General features: G+C 43.4%; 1 protein-coding gene across 4 annotated transcripts in view; it reads left to right on the forward strand.

Annotated features, from left to right (window-relative positions):
* The window catches only part of ADAMTS9 (ADAM metallopeptidase with thrombospondin type 1 motif 9), a gene marked incomplete at its 5' end in the record, with an annotated part of 155,750 nt that overhangs the window by 63,167 nt on the left and 75,199 nt on the right, over nt 1-17,384 (forward strand). For all 4 annotated transcript variants that reach the window (XM_081159306.1, XM_081159308.1, XM_081159309.1 and 1 more), the window contains 8 exons: nt 790-916; nt 5,468-5,678; nt 6,194-6,358; nt 8,094-8,258; nt 11,481-11,600; nt 14,208-14,312; nt 14,432-14,599; nt 16,616-16,879. In XM_081159306.1, coding sequence (XP_081015432.1) covers nt 790-916; nt 5,468-5,678; nt 6,194-6,358; nt 8,094-8,258; nt 11,481-11,600; nt 14,208-14,312; nt 14,432-14,599; nt 16,616-16,879 — 1,325 coding nt within the window. The remainder of the gene's footprint in view (nt 1-789; nt 917-5,467; nt 5,679-6,193; nt 6,359-8,093; nt 8,259-11,480; nt 11,601-14,207; nt 14,313-14,431; nt 14,600-16,615; nt 16,880-17,384) is intronic.

Raw genomic sequence — 17,384 nt, forward strand, 5'->3', positions numbered from 1 at the left:
TGTTCACTGTAGTCACCATGCTGTATGTTATATTCCCAGGACCTTAACTTATAACTGGAAGTTTGTAGCTTTGATGAGTTTCAACCCAGTTTGTCTACCCATAACCCCCACCCACACTTCTGGCAACCACTAATCTCATCTCTGATTCGATGACTTTGTTTTTCTTTTTAGATTCCACATATAACTGAGATAATACAGTTTCTTCTCTATCTGACTTATTTCAGGTGTTTTTGAGTTAAAGAATTAAGGTGTTTTTAAATTTTTTTAAGGACAGCCAAATACATGCTATTTATAAAACTTTGTATCTGCGTGGGTTCTCTACTGTCCATTCTCTGAGTCTGTCTCTCACTTCGGCTGGCAGATTAAGCTTTCTTGGGTTTCAGAAGCTGTTAGGCTTCCTCATGTGAGAGGGCCACACGCTGTGGAGCCAAGCAGATCGGCTCTGTCACTTCGACTTTCCAGGGACACTTAGATCTAGCAGTTGATTATTTTGTTTCTTTTTGTCTGAATTAGGTATTGGCAAACCACAGCCAGGGGTCCAATTCCAGCCCACCGCCTGCTTTTACAAATAAAGTTTTATTGGAACACAGACACGCCAACTTTTTTTTTTTTACATCCTGTCTATGAGCCGCTGCTTTTGCCCTAAAATGGCAGAGTTGAGTTTCAAGAAAGGTCATGGGGCCCACAAAACCAAAAATATTTATTATCTAACCCTTTACAGGAAATGTTTGCCAATCCCTGATCTGAATAATTTATGGAATAAGTTATTCTATTTTCCTCCCTGCTTAGGGGAGCGGAAACGGAAGCCCGTTTGCACCAGGGAATCCGATCACCTTACAGTTTCTGATCAAAGGTGCGACCGGCTGCCGCAGCCAGAGCCCATCACTGAGCCCTGCGGCACAGACTGTGACCTGAGGTAAGGCCAGCGCTTCATGGCCCTCACTCCTGGCTGTGGGGGTCTCCCCGGAGGTCTCTGCGTGTGGGGAGCAGGAGCAGGAGCAGGGGGTGCTGGTCTTTAGTCTATGCCCTTGTGTTTATGTGAAATGGAGCATTAGCCAACTTCCCATCTCTCTGAAACTGATGATCCAACACAGACCTGCAAGGTTCTTATTCCTCTTTTGAGAATTAAAAATAGCTAGTGAAGTATGGCACTTGACAAAGACAGTTTTCATTTGCCCCTCACAGCTCGCTCTGTAGGCATCGTATTACTGTGATTGAGTCACATCTTATGCAAAAGTTTAGTTTGAAAGGCAACAGAAAAAGAGGAAACTTTATCCCTCGAAATACCTGGAATATTCTGTAATCGCCCAGAGTGTATACACCCCAGTGGAACTCATGCACGTGAAAGTTGCAATGCACTAAGATACACTCATAGGAGGAGTTGGAAGGAAATCTGTATGTAACTGCTTAAATATCCAAACAAATCTGCATTTAAGAAAAGTCTGAAATCTGAGACAAGAAATGGTGGATGAGTAGAGAATTCTATAGTTTTCTCATTTGCCTGCAAGCTTGACTGTGTCACGTGTGAATATTAAGTGGTCTGGGGGTTGCATTGCATAGACTGCATGTCAGTTAAATGCAGATAAGATGAGTCAGTGCTTTATTCACCTTTTACAGAAAAGAAATAATAAATATAGAATGGTGTGGGACTTGTTAAGGTCTCTCCATTCATAAGAAGCAAGATGGATACTTAAGCATTTTGCAGGTTCCACATCACTGTGCCAAATCCTGTCGGTGGTGTTGGCAGGCCTGTAGTGCTAAAGATGCTGAGCATTCTCAGGGCTAGGAGAGAGAAGAGCAGGGCTGTGATCCGTTAGTCATGTGTGTCATGGGAGGAGGAGGGGGAGACATGGCCTGAGTGCCACATCTTTGCAGGTCCTGGCTCTTTCCACCCCATTGCACTTCCTCTCCACCCAGTGTCACTGACCTGCTTGCTCCTGGGTTTGTCAAAAAGCATTGACAGAGGTCACTGTAGGAAAAAAACACCCAAGGCATTAAAAGGCAGACATTTACACTAGGCAGTATTAATTCTTGTTATAGGCAATTTCCATACAAACCCATCACTCAGCCAGTTGAGTTAAATTAGAGTTAAAGGTCTTTTCAGAAAAACAATTAGCTAATTAATGCTGAACTGAATTAATCACTAAAGTTTGAGGGGGAAACATTGAATTTGTGGATAGATTCCTTGAAACACAACCTCAATAAACTCAGGTTACATTTTGCAATTAGCCTCATATCAATTATAACTAATAATAGTATAACACTAATAACTAATTAATAGTAATTACATTATTCAGAGTGGTAGCTACTCTGCAAGTAATAAGAGAGTCAACCATTTACTAAGGACTATTTTTAAGTCATATATTATCCTATTAACAGTCTTGTGTTAATAGAATAGTTCTTATATATAAAATCTTACCCTATTAATTATATTAATGTCCTATTTATGTTATTAATAACCTACTAAACAACACAATGACATAAGTATTACTATTATTCAGAATTAACAGATAAGGAAAACAGGCTGAGAGAAATTAAGCAAAATGCCCAAGGTCACACAACTAGTTAGTGAAGGGGCAGGGTTTAAATATGCTCTGTCTGACCCTTGAGCCTGTGCTCTTAGAAACTTTGGAGAAAGCTGTTTTCATCTTTCATTCAGGCACAGTAAGCGATACTCATTGATCTCATTTTGTGTAGCTTTTCTTCCTTTGTGAAAAGCAATCCCTCCCAGGAGATTCCTGCCCCATCCCTGCTCTCACTCTTGCTTGGACCCCTTTGCTGTCATTTCTTCACTGGCTAAGTCACACCAGCAGAGTCTGATGATGGGGTGTCTCGAATGACAAATCAGATACTGTGGGACTCCTGCTGGCAGCAGTAAGCATGCTCTTCTAATTGTGGGGAAGACAAGTTTGTGCAAAGCCTTTTGAGTACTAGAACATGCCCTTAAAAAAAGGTTCTTTAAGAACCCTGCTTAAGTTTACCCAAGGAACAACAATCCAAGGGTGGAGCTAATGTTTAAACTGTTACTTCAAGAAACTAAAAATTTTCACTTCAAACAATTCCAGCTCGCCACAATGTCGTTTGTAATGGTGCTGGCTAAATTAAAGAAAGAAGGCAAAGGAACCGTAGCCATGTCTTTTTTGTAGAAATTACCGGTAGAAGTTTTTCACTGAAAAACACACAGACACAAACCGAGCCCAAAGAAGGTGTTTTGTCTTTCTCCTGTCAACCTGACCATTGCTATAATTGTGATTTATACTCATTGTTGCCAGGTGGCTGTGTGAAAAACTAAAAGACTGGAGGGAGGATTGTTACTGATGGGTCAAACTCAAACAGTTTTTCCCAGAGAAGCCTTACCGACCATCTCCTCCCCTATGTGGACATCCACAGTGCTGATTAACATTTCGAAGGCCCTGAGAAGTTCTGTAGTATACAACTCTACTTAAATCAGGAGCTCCCAAAATAATGCCCCACACACCCACAGAGACCACATTTTTTTTCTGTCTCCACTAACTGACAAACACTTTGCATTTCTGAAATATGGTAAAATATAATTGTTACATGAAATGAACTGAATGAGTTCAGAACACTATAGTGGAGACCACCTTCCAGGGAGAGACTGTGAAGCCAATGAGAGCGTTTTGAGAACTTTCCCAGGGCAGCGTGTGACCTTTGTCGCTTCCAGGCTCTCCGCTCAGATTCCGGGCATTGTGTGAATATCAGGGAGACTCCGCTGTGCTTTTCCAACCTGAGCTGCTGGGGCGTTTCCTCGAAGGGGCAGGACCCCTGCCTCCCTTATCCAGGATGGAAAATAACCTTTCCACAAGGAAATGGTGATGAAGTCAAAGAGCAGGTAGCCAGGAATCAAAGGGCAGATGAAAGTTCCAGATGCCTCTGCGCTGGTTCACGTTTCTGCCTCACTTCCTTAGGGAACTGGGGGTTCACCGGATTAAACTTGGGCAGGATGAGATAAAGCATTGTTTTACTGTCCCTCATTTAACATGTTCCGATTAGAGCAAAATCCTGGTGGCCCACTTGACGTGCCAAATGCAGAAGCAGGGCAACTCTGACCTACTTTCGAGCGTTCGTGAGGAATTCCAGGACAAGCGTGTGTCCAGTACTCGTTTCTTCCTGGGTCCACGTCCTGGACAGGTGTGGGTGGAAGAATTCTTAGGGCGTTGGTGTTCTCCAAACCGCTGAATTTCCTGAACAACCCAGAATTAACAATCGAAAGTGAATCCAAGTGAAGATTATAAAGAAAGTCATCTTCTCTGATTGTTAGATTTAATCAACACAATATATTTCAAGTTTATTTATTTGGACTCTTCTATTCAGTTTAAGCATTTTTTCTTGAAGCACTGACCACGTTCCTTGGCATTAGAAGAACCAGTGAATTTATTATACCATTCTGAGCACCTACTGTGTGCCAAGAAAGGCTCATTATAGGGTTCTGTAGATGCAAAGGTACTGTTTGTGACAGATTTGTAGATCCAAGTCTAAGTTTTAAAATGTAGAATTGTGGAGCAGTAAGGAATGAATAATAGGTGGAGCACAGAGGATTTTTAAGGCAGTGAAAATACTCTATAGAGTATTGTATTACATTATAGTGATGAACGCATGTCATTACACATTTGTCCAAACCCATAGAATGTACAACACTGAGAGTGAACTGTAATGTAAATGGTGGACTTTGGATGATAAAGATGCTCAGTGAGGATCATCTGTTACAATAAATGTACCACTCTGGAGGGGAATGCTGGTAATAGAGGACCCTGTGTGTGGGGAGTGGGACACGGGTATATGGGAAATCTCTGTGGCCTTCCTCTCAACTCTACCACGGGCTTAAAACTGCTCTAAACAAAATAAAGTCTCTTTTTAAAAAAATTGTATAATTGAGTTCTATAGAATATGGCCCTTGTCTTCAAGGAACTTAAGGTCTTTATTCAGTTAGTAATGTACTCAGTTTAGCACACTTGAAAGTCATAATTAGAGTCCAAATTATCCATTCCTTTATCAATTCACAGAATGTTCATTGAGCACTTTCTAGCACAGGCCCACATAAAGGAAGTTTCCTGGGGAGTTTCCAACAGTAGTTCTCTGTTAGAAGCAGCCTGCTTGATAAATGAAATGCTGAGTAGCATGAACCTTTGAAATATAAAATTGCTTTTTCACTCTGTTGAGTTCCACTGTTTTTTTCTCTTTGGTTGCTTGAATTTTAGATTGACTGTATCAGGGGAGGGTCTTTACAAAGATAGAACCTCTAGTTATCACTCTGTGACTTCCATGTACATTGGCAGCCATGAGAAATGCAGGGATACTTTGGTTTAAAATTGGATTTGAGTAACTGACTATGGTTTCATGGTATTTGAGTTAAGGAAAAAAAATGAACTCAACGCTCCCACCAATTAAATATAGATAAGACATACATTTAACAGAACTCTTGGTTTCTCCCCATTGTTATGCACAGATGGCAGGTTGGCAGCAGGAGCGAATGTAGTGCCCAGTGTGGCTTGGGGTACCGCACATTAGACATCTACTGTGCCAGATATAGCCGGCTAGATGGGAAGACCGAGAAGGTTGATGACAGTTTTTGCAGCAGTCACCCCAAACCAAGCAACCAGGAAAAGTGCTCAGGAGAATGTAACACAGGGGGCTGGCACTATTCTGCTTGGACTGAAGTAAGTGGATTCTCTCCGAAAGAGCCTTCTTGAATGCTAAGTCTGATTAGTTGATGGTGATGAACCAACTAACTCATTCATTAGGGCTGTGTTGAGAAGCCCTTTTTAGCTGTATGGAAAAAGAGTACCATGATTGATTTATAATGCCTGACCCCTTTCGAAATCTGCAGAAAAGAGTACCGTGATTGATTTGTAATGCCTGAAGTGGCCAGGCCTGCAGAAAATTGGGAATGGTAGACCAACTCAGCCAGATCACTTTTTCTATACCCCGTAGGCCATTTCCAATTTTATTTCTCTATTCCCACTTACTAATATTGGCTTCACTATAAACTTGGTAAATAAATTAATAACATGAACAGATAGCCCCAAAATAATAACTAGAACTGGCCAGGGTTGGTTGGTTGGTTGATAGGTTGTTTGTTTCTTAAGGTCTGGCAGAGACATGCCAGCACAGCCAGGATCTGGAACATGCTTGATGAGAAACTCGGTTTTATTTCGTTTTTTTGTCTTTTCAGTGTTCTGAAAGCTGTGATGGTGGCATCCAGAGGAGAAGAGCTATTTGTGTCAACACACAAAATGATGTCCTGGACGACAGCAAATGCACACATCAAGAGAAAGTCACCATTCAGAGGTGCAATGAGTTTCCTTGTCCACAGTGGAGATCCGGAGAGTGGTCAGAGGTGAGATGGGAGGGCTGTCATTTTCCCCTAGGTCACCTCTGACACCCTAGTTCTGAGTTCCCCCCGGGCTGGTCAGGGTTAGACCTGCTGCACCCTTCTCGCACCTCCTGCTGAAGAAATGACTCTAGTACTCTCCCCACCCCATGACTGTCATACTGGGCGTGACTGGCCCGCTCACGACTTCAGAGGCGCCATCAGTTAGGTGGATCGCCCACCACAGCAGCTTTTGTCAGTGATTTTGAAGTTCCAGTCCTTTGCCTCCTCTCCTCGCTGAGCCATGGCTAGTCACTGTACAGGGAATTAAGGCTTTGGGAATTATAAAGCTGCCCTGGCTTAGATCGAAAGGAAATAATGAGGTATCCTACTTCCTCATCGCTAAAATAGGCGAGTTGGACATCAGCGAGGGGCCAATCTGATTTATCCATCCAGCTGCTAGTGGAAACTTGGGAAAGGGAAGGGCCGGGCTGGGCATTCAGGATCTCTGCCTTTCTGCTCCCCTACCTGATGAAGCACAAGGCAGTGCGCAGGTGGCCCCAGGACAGCCAGCAAAGCAGGTGGAGCCTCCTTGCTCTTATGCTGTTGTTAGCACTCACTTTGGGCATAGCCCCAAGAGATTCTCACCCAGCAGGTGACTCCCTCCACCTTCTGGTGAGTGAGTGAAGGAACACTGAAGTTCCCTTATTTAAGGCCAGTCAGGAATGTGGGAAAGACACGTTTCCTGTGAATGGCCTCTGCGTGCAGTGCGTTCCCTTATCTCATCCACTTAAGCACAGAGTAACTGTTTACTTTCAGCATCAAATAAAATGTGGATCTTAAAAGGATACTACTAATGCCCCTTTTAATGGCAGACAAGTAACAGTGCATGTGGTTAACAGTGTCTTATTCCTGGACAATTAACATCAAACCTAGCGCTTTCATTCTGTTAACAAGCTGCCTTAGCTTAAACTCTAGTACTGTTTTTAAAAAGATGAAAGAAGGTCCTGGGTTTATTTTCCTTAGATAGCTAGTATTAGCCAAAGTATGATTTCAAATTAACTAACAAACTTTTGCAAGAATGCTTGATAAAGTGCCAGCCAGGATTATCAAACTATATTACATATTCAGTGTGATCCCACATTCCGCAGATAAGCACACTGGGATGCAAACAGCAATGTGCTGAAGATTGTCCCTGGGTGTGAGATTTTTGGATCACTGTGTATTCTCTTTTATGTTTTCCTGTATTTTTCAAGTTTTTTACGATGAGCATAGACAATAACGACAATTATATTTAACATTTATTAGTTGAACATGTGGTAAGCACTTTACTTAGATTTGTGTTTATTTAGTTTTCACAATTCTTTGCAGTAGGCGCCCTTGTCCCTGTGGTACAGATGAGAAAACTGCAGTATAGAAGAGTTACTTGACCTCTGGATTAAAACCCAGATTGGTCTGACTCATGAATTCCCCACACTTAACTCCTACTCTAGAAAATGATGAACGCTGTTCTGCAATATTTCAGAGCATGAAATATTGAAACAGTTTCTGCTTGAAACTGATGCAGAATCAGTATGAACGCAGAGTGAGTGAGTGAGTGAATGAATGAATGAATGAATGAGCCTTCATATTTTTACAAATTGCTATGAGAGAGAGGAATTGCTGTGGAAAAGAGCCCAGCTGTTCCTGCTGGTGATGGCTGGCCCGGGCCCCCCAGCGCGGTGCTGAGAACTGGGCCTCACTGGCTGTGCTTTCCTTACAGTGCTTGGTCACCTGCGGGAAAGGGCACAGGCACCGTCAGGTCTGGTGTCAGTCCGGTGAAGATCGATTAAACGACAGACTCTGTGACCCTGAGACAAAGCCAGCCTCCATGCAGACCTGTCAGCAGCCAGAATGTGCGTCCTGGCAGGCGGGTCCCTGGGGACAGGTATTTGAAACGATAAAGTCCTTAACTACATTCTTTCCTTTTTATCTGGAGAGGGCTTACCGCCGGCATTCCGGCGGCAGGGATCTCGCCGCTGTGACTTGCACGATACCTTTCTGGCTCCGTGTTAAGCAGGAGAAACTGCACCTAGTTCACCCCACTTCGCAGGGTCGCCGCTGGCCCTCTGCGGCTGACTGGCCCCTTTACAGACCCTCGTGCACACCTTCGCTCTTGGGTTCAAACTAGATGGAGACACGAGCATCTGAACACTCCCCCACAGATCTGGAGCCTGGCTGATGTTACCTTCTAGTGCACCCCGGTGCATCTGTCACAGAAAAGGGACCCAGCCCCAGCGTCTTTGGCAGCAGGGCCTGGCCTGGGATTTGGATGGGATGTTGTGGCTCCCTGTGTCACGTTTCCAAAGCTCACCTCTCGTAAATAAGTCAGACTCTTCAAACAGACGAAGTAGATCAAAGGCTGCAGAGTCATCTCTGCAAGAACCTCTTCCGAGTCCCTTAGGCCATAGGTTTTAACTCTTAACTAGACCTATTCTTAAAGAGGGAGTGACAGTCTCCCTTGGGCTTGCATTAGAAAAGCCACTGCTCCTGAATTTAAGTCCTTTCCGATGTAGAGGCAAGAAGCATCCTGGTACTATTTCAGTAGCTCTCCGGCTCCCGAGAGAAGCGAAGCAGCTGTCTGCTGTCACTTACGTAACGCCCAGAAGAATGACCCTCCTTCCACCCTGTCCAGTCACGGCTTCAGCCACTTCTTCCTCCAGCTTACGTCTTCATTTCCAGTATGCCTGTGGTTTCCGTCGTTAGCATTGACACTCCCCCGAATCCCCCCGTGGCACAGCGTCCCCAGGCAGACTTCGGGCTGGTCACTGCGTGAACAGGGGGAGTCCACGTGCACTTCTCACCTTGCCTCCTCTTTGGCTCCGTCTGCATAACTCTTAGGGGACAGTGAGAGGAGAGATGCACAGCTCAGGGTCACTGGTGAGATTTGAATATAACATCTTTTAGAACTGCTGGACCTATTTTTTACCCCTGTCCATACCAGACCAGTCCTGACCAGAGATTTGTGCTTCCTTTGCCTGAACGTGTATTTCAGGGCAACAAACTGTTTTTTAAAATATTGTTTAAGAGTAATGCCAGTTCATAAGAAAAATTTTGCTAAATGTTATTTAGCAAAAAGAAGAAAACCAAACATACTTCTAACTCTACACTGCAGAGATTACTAGAATTAATATGTATATGATTTTCTTATAATATTTTTAAACTAATATTAAGATTAGACTTTAGTTTTTTTAATTGAAATAAAACTCATGTTCACAAGTAACCATTTGAAAGTGAACAAGTCCGTGTCATTTAGTACATTCATAATGTGCAACCACCACCTCCGTCTAGTTCCCAAACATTTTCATCCCCCAGAACACTCACTAAGCAGTTACTCCCTCTTTACTCCTCCCTTTGGCCCCTGCAGCCCACGGTCTGCTTTCTGCCCATGGGTTTACTTAGTCTGAGTATTTCATATAAATGGAATCACGCAATATGGGACCTTTTGTGTCTGGCTCTTTCACATAGCACAATGTTTTTAGAGGTCATCCACGTTGTAGCACACCTCTTTACTGTGTTCCTTTTTATGGCCGTGTAATATTCCATTGTGTGGACAGACCACATTTGTTTATCCAGTCACCCCCATTGGACTCTAGTTACTCAAGCCTCTTGGCTATTGTGAATAGTGCTGCTATGAATATTCATTCATGAGTGTTCTTTTTAGTATCTGATTTCAGTTCTTTTGGGTATTTACCCAAAAGTGGTGTTGATGGCTCCTATGGTCATTCTATGTTTAATTTTCTAACTACCAGTTTTCCACAGAACCTTCCCTCTTACATTTCTATCAGCAGTACACGAAGTTTCCAATTTATCTGCATCCTTGCCAACACTGCTTATTTTCCCACTTCTTAATTATGACCACCTATGGTTTGGACCTGTATTTCCCTAAGGACTCGTCGACCATCTTTTCAGGTGCTTGTGGGTCATTTGTATATCTTCCTCAGAGAAATGCCTATTTGAGTCCTTTGCCCATTATTTAAAAATGTGTAATGTGGTAAAATGTAGATAACATAAAATTTACCATCCTATCCATTTTTAAGTCTATAGTTCAATAGCGTTGAGTATATTTACATCTCTGTGCAACCAATATCCAGAACTTTGAATCTTGTAAAACAAAAACCCTACCCATTGCCTTGGCCAGGTGGCTCAGTTGGTTGGCGCGTCACCCCGCACACCAAAAGGTTTAGGGTTCAATCCCTAGTTGGGCGTTTAGGGGAGGCAACCAATTGATGTTTCTTTCTCACGTCAGTGTTTCTCCCTCTCTCTTTTCCTCTCTCTCTAAAATCAATAAAAACATATCCTCAGGTGAGGATTACATTTTAAAAAAACACAAAAAACTTTATCCATTAAATAACTGCCCATTCACCCTCCACCCAGCCCCTGGCAACCACCATTCTACTTTCTGTCGCTATGAATTTGGCTATTCTGGATACCTCTAGAAGTAGAATCATATAATATTTGTCCTGTTGGGACTGGATTATTTCACTTAGCATAATATCCTCATGGCTTATCCATGTTGTAGCAGGTGTCAGAGTTTTCTTCCTAAAGCTGTACAGGCTGAGTAATAACGCATTGTATGTACATATCACACTTTATGTGTTCGTCTGCTGATGGATACTTGGGTCGCTTTCTCCTTTTGGCTACTGTGAATACTGCTGCTATGAACATGTGAGTATATTAGTATCTCTTTGAGACTCTGCTTTCATTTCTTTTGGATATATACTTAGAAGTAGAATTGCTGGGTTATATGGCAATTCTATGTTAAATTTTTTGAGGACTCACCATACTATTTTTCATGGTTCTGGTAGCTATGGTGTAAAAGATGTAAAAATGACTGAAATGTACTCTCCTTCCTCCATGAGTTCACGTTAAGGAACTGAACAAATATAATTTCAATGAAGATGGAAATAATTTCAAGTGGTGTAGTAATAATTGATCAGTATAATTTGTACAGAGTAGGATTGCCTACTTTTCCCTAATTGCTTTGTGTGCCTACCCTCTGGCTCACAATGATGGAAATATTTTTCTCCTGTGGAATGCTATGGGGAAAGTAAGGGAAAGAGGAATTTTACTGAATTGTATATACTTGTGTTTTGTTTCTTTCCCCCAGTGCAGTGTCACTTGTGGACAGGGATACCAACTAAGAGCAGTGAAATGCATCATTGGGACGTATATGTCCATGGTAGATGACAGTGTCTGCAGTGCAGCAACTAGACCAACTGAGACCCAGGTGAGTCTCCTTCATTCAACTCAATTATTGGCTTTGGGCACTGAGATGCCAAAACTTCCCAGTAATTCAGTCAAAACTGAAGTTCTTTCATAGGTAAGGATGTAGGTAGAGAACACCACTGATTAAATTGTTCTGGATTTACTAATTGTTTTGTTCTTCTCTGGCCATTTGAAATGTATGAAGGTGTGATTCTGATTCTTATTGGATGGCAAATGTTGACTGTTTGGTGGTGTTTTCTGTGTTGTTGTTTTTAATGATTTTGGTGTCGGGTTCAGCAAAGAGTGTCATGTCTGTTCCAGCAGCAATGTGCCGCTGCTGGCTGCTCCTGCATCTCGCTGTTGTCTTGGCTTCTGAGGTTATTACGTGTGCTCGTGTCTATGTGGTGGAAATACTGTGCAGTGGTGGCCACTGTACCTCTCTACTCAACTTCACAACAAGTTGGTAGCTTGAATGGGCCGTGGTGAGAGTATTAACAGCACAGAAGTCAGCAAATACTACATATTTCAGGGTTTTATTTATTATTTAGACATAGGAAGGTGATGGAGAAAATATTAATAATGCAAATAAAACTTAAAAGAGTCTAGTGTCTGCAGTCTAGAGTCTAGTGTTACATTGTGAATAGCACAAAAAATCAAGGAAATCTTTTTGCAGTATTTGAAAATTATCTGGCTCAGCAAAGAAATCGATTGCTCATGTCGCTGGCGAATGAGAAAAGTTCTTCAGTGATCTTCATCGCTTCACTTTCCCCTTACTCTTAAAAGTAAACAAAACATCAGCTAACATTTATGTCAGAACTACACTTGTCCAGGAATTACAGCCATAGTCTGTCAACAGATTCAAGAGTTCAGCAAAAATCAACCAGACTGTTCTGTGAGAATCAGTTGGCTGTATGGAACTTTAAATTAAGAATTATATATGTTATTGTTATTTATAAATTGCATGCTACACGTTCTTTGTATCAGTAAAATTTATAATAAGCATATATGTACACGTATAAACATATGTCTATCTACACGAACACACGCACACCTTTTTCCTCGAGAGCTAGTTGGTGGTTACTAACCAACGCACCACTCTCTGTGCGCCTGGTTTTGGCATCATTTTTGTAAAGAGAAGACTTGGGTTTGCACATCAGCTTCGCTGATTGCTGAAGGCAGGACCTGAACCCAGACTATGCCCAGAACTCATGCTCCGAGGCTCCATCTGGCAGCGCACGGACTCTGTGCTGAGCTCCCTTAGGCTGCTGCATGTCAACATGGTTGTTTATGGATGACGCGTGTCAAAAAAGTAAAGGAATATGGCAGTGCTGTGCATGCTGTCATCGCTGATCGATTAACCAAACACAACTTGTGAATTGTCTCTTTATTTTTATTACTTTATTGAAGTATTTCAAACCACCATATGATAACTGCCTGTGAAATGCTAGCTACTGTCTGAGCAGCCAGAAGTAAGGACTTAGCAAATCCCTTAGAGAGTCTAAACATACATTTCTCTCTAAACTGTTCCATAATCTCCACTGGCCTAGAGGGCAGCCCCACAGTTGCAGCACATGAATCCTTCTTCTCTGTATGAAAATACCCCTGTGGCTTTCTTTGGACCACAGACAGAGGACTAGGTGAGGTCTGGAGCCAAGTCGCGGAATGTCCCATCGGCTTGTGAGCTCCCTAAAGTCAAGGATGCAACATTCTCCCAGCACTTGACGCCGTGCCCGGTACATCGTAGGCATTTTGTAGACAGATAGTTAACCAAAGAATACTTGCTAACCACTGAGGCTGGGGATTATTGTGAGCAGGTGTATATTTGTGTTTTCCCATTTGTAAATCTGGAAATACTATCTACACATGGGTGGCCTCATTCCTTATAGGGATTTTTCTCTGGAATGATTGAGGGGTTATATCAATTTAGGCATCGGGATATAGAATATGCCTCTTATATCTAGATTTGACCTTCAGGGCCTCAGGAGTTTTAAGTAAACTTGGAAAGCAAGTTCATGATCAACGAATTCTGGTTCTGCAACTAACTGAAATTTGAGAACAGCATTTGGGCTTCAGAATTTTAAAAAATTAACAATTGATCATTTTAAAAGGATATTCTGCTCCTTCCCAACTTATCTGAAAATATTTTACAATATTTTCTCTCTTTCGACATGAATAGGTAAGTAAATATGGTATTAAAAATCATTAAGTAGACCCCAGCCCTGTATCAAGGTGCCCACAAAATGACTCAGGTTATAGTCCATTTACAGTCAACAAAATTGGGGTTGGCCTTGGCTGGTGTGGCACAGTTGGTTGGAGCGATGTCCAGAACTCCAAAAGGTCCAGGGTTTGATCCCGGGTCAGTACACATACAGGAGGCAGCCAATAGACATATCTCTGTCAAGTCAATATCTCTCTCTGCCCTTCCCCTCTCTCTAAAAATCAATGATTTTTTTTTAAGTTAAAAAGAAAAGAAATTGGGGCTGAGACATATCATGTTACTTGATATCTCTCAAAATCACACACAAATCTGAGGTGTTAGAATTTTTAGTTCTTCTGCTTTTATATGCCATGACCATGAAGGTGTGCGTTGACATAAAGGTAACTGGCTTTACCCCCTTCTCACACCTAGGACTGTGAATTACCATCTTGTCACCCTCCCCCGGCTGTCCCAGAAGCGAGGAGAAGCACGCACAGTGCACCACGAACCCAGTGGCGATTTGGGTCCTGGACTCCGGTAAGTAGAATAGTGGAAGGGGGGCCGGAGGGAAGGAGCATGACCACAGAAAGTGGGTTACTGTCCAGCGAGTGGCCGATTCTAATAACGTTTCTACATGATTTTGCTCCAACACGCAGTGCTCGGTCACTTGTGGAAAAGGTACCCGGATGAGGTATGTCAGCTGCCGCGACGGGGACGGCTCCGTGGCTGACGAGAGCGCCTGCACGGCCCTGCCTAGACCAGTGGCGGAGGAGGAATGTTCTGGGGGCCCCTGTGGCCAGTGGAAGGCTTTGGACTGGAGCCCTGTAAGCAAGTGACTTCTTTGGGACTGGGAGAGGACTGGCCGCAGTCGGGGGGATGACTAGCAGCAGGTCTCAGATATCAGTGGTAGTATTTTAGAATCGGATTTAGATTGTGATTTATTTATTTATTTATTTTTATTTATTTTAATTTTATTATTATTATTATTGTTTTAGATTGTGATTTAAATTGCTGTGCTTCATGTATGTGCAGCTGGTATAAATCGTAGTCGGATGTACAAGAAATGTGCTTTTTTTTAAAATATGTAAATATCAGTTTACAATCTACTTAAGCCCCTGTCCTGTTGGGCTGATTGGAAAACCAGTCACACCAGAGTGTAGTCGGTGTGTGTGGTATCCAAAGTGGTAAAGATGAAGGGAGGTGTAAGGAGGCGGCCTTTCGCCTTGAGTCTGGGCACCTCCTGTGTCCTGCGCTCCCTTGAAGCCCAGGGGCTCTTGGCTTCCCTGCCAAGAGTAAGAAGTGAGAATTCCCATCCAGAGCTGTGGACCTGGCCCCTGTGTGCACCGAGCACCGTCTATGGGATTTTATGAAAGTAGAAAAACCTTTGTCTTCAGGCAGCTCCTGCTTTCTGCCTTGTCAAAACCAGAGTCCAGGAAATAACAAAACTTAGGATAGGTGAGGAGACATCATAGGGAAAATGGAGACTAATATGTCAATAGATATCATAACGTATATTATAAAATTTGAGAGGTAGATTCAAACAGAGCTGTGTAAATATCCAGACCTTGACATTTACTGGCTGCATGACCTTGAGCTATCTGGTTAAAGTCCCTGAGCCTTAGTTTCTTCTGCTTTTTAAAGACCAAAAAATATCTATCTTCAAGGTTGTTGTGGAAATTACTTGAGATTATATATGTTAAATATTTAGCACAAAGTAGGTGCTCAGTAAATGGTAAAGAATCTCATTCTCATGCTTTGAGCCTCCAAACATACATATATACACACACACATCAGGTACAGCTGTTTACTCACCAGGTACTTGTTAAAGCTCACTCTCCAAAGAGCAGCGAGCAACAAATAATAAAGTCCTTGCCTTCACGGAGACTCTCCCAATGGAGGTTCCAGTCACTGAGAAAATAAGAAATAGATAATATGATATAGTAACAGATACAAGTACTAGAGAAAAGTTCAGCAGAGCAATGGGACATGCTTTCAGACAGGGTGGTCAGGAAAGGACTGGCCGATTGAGCAGGACTAAGTGAAGTGCGGGGATAAGCCACGTGGTTATTCATGTGGGACAGCAATAGGTACAGCAGATGCACAGACCTGCGATGCGAGTGTGCTCGGCAGACTAACGGAACTTCCAAAAGGCCAGTGTGGCTGGAATGCAGTGAGTGCCGAGGGATAGGAGGTGAGTCAAAGAGAGATCATAGAGGTATCAGCGGCCGTATCATTAAGGGTCTACCAGTTCAAGTAAGGACTTTGGACATTGAACAATGTCTGAAGAAGAAGATGTTCTCTGATAAGACCATAGAAAGTGGGTTACTGTCCAGTTAGCGACCAATTCTAAAAACATTTCTGCATGATTTTGCTCCAACACCCAGTGCTTAGCCACTTGTGGAAAAGGTACTCGGATGAGATATGTCAGCTGCCGGGATGATGAATTGGGGAGTCACTGGAGGGACTGGCATGATCTGACTTTTGTTTGCAAGGGGCACTGTTTGTGATATGTAAATAGACTGGGGCGGGGGTGGGGGTTCAAGGTTATAAGCAGGAGCCCACACGAAAGGCTATTACGATAGCCCTGGCAAAGGAAGGTGATGGCTTGGACTAGAGAGGCGATGGTGGAGGTAGTAAGAAGTGGCTGGGCTGGGGTTATATTTTGACCACTGAGCTGGCATGATTTCTTGATGAAATGGCTATGGGGTGTAGTCAAGGATAACACCCAGGTTTTGACCTGATCAACTGGGTGAGTAGTGGGCAATTTACCAAAAATGCACATTCCTGAATTTATGGCTGCCCAGTGACTGACCCTTTCTCTTTCTGAACATTCCCCATAGTGTTCTGTGACGTGTGGGCAAGGTAGGACAACCCGGCAAGTGATATGTGTCAACTACAGTGACCATGTGATTGATCAGAGCAAGTGTGACACAGATTATATCCCAGAAACCGACCAGGACTGCTCCATGCCACCATGCCCTCATCGGACCCCAGACAGTGCTCAGCACCCTTTCCAAAATGCAGGTTTTCAGCCCAGAGGCCTCAGCCCTAGCCGCACCCATGTGCTCGGTGGAAACCAGTGGAGGACTGGGCCCTGGGGAGCAGTGAGTATTTACTGAGGTCTTTTCCTAATTTGCCACCTTTTTCATTAGAGGCTGCATTGGGGGTGGGGGTGGGGGTGGGGAATAGACTTAAAACACCTTCGGAGCATTTTTTCTCACCAAGGATTGTCATGCATTTTCACTGGTTTTGGGGCGACCTGCAGTGGGCTAATTGCAATCCCTGAGAAAGTGTCACCTGATGCTGTCTGCATGCACCTGTGAGCTCCCTTACCTGAGTGGAGAGGGGGCCATCACTGCTGGGCATCCTGAGCATGTGGCCTCCTGGGAGGTGCTGTGAAGGCCTAGAGGAGTGAGCCTGGGGGCAGCTCCTCCTGGGGGAGTTCTTACCTGGGGGGGATTGAAAGGGCAGAGGAACTCTTCTGAAAGGGAGCCCATCACAAACGCCATTTTCCACCTCACTATTTTCCAGTCGAGGGCAGTGTCCAAGGGGCACGGCTGCTGTGTCATTGGTGGCAGTAGATCATTGGTCTGGATGGGGGAGAGGGAC

The sequence above is a fragment of the Miniopterus schreibersii genome, assembly GCF_964146895.1.
Source record: "Miniopterus schreibersii genome assembly, chromosome: 15".
Lineage (NCBI taxonomy): Eukaryota > Metazoa > Chordata > Mammalia > Chiroptera > Miniopteridae > Miniopterus > Miniopterus schreibersii.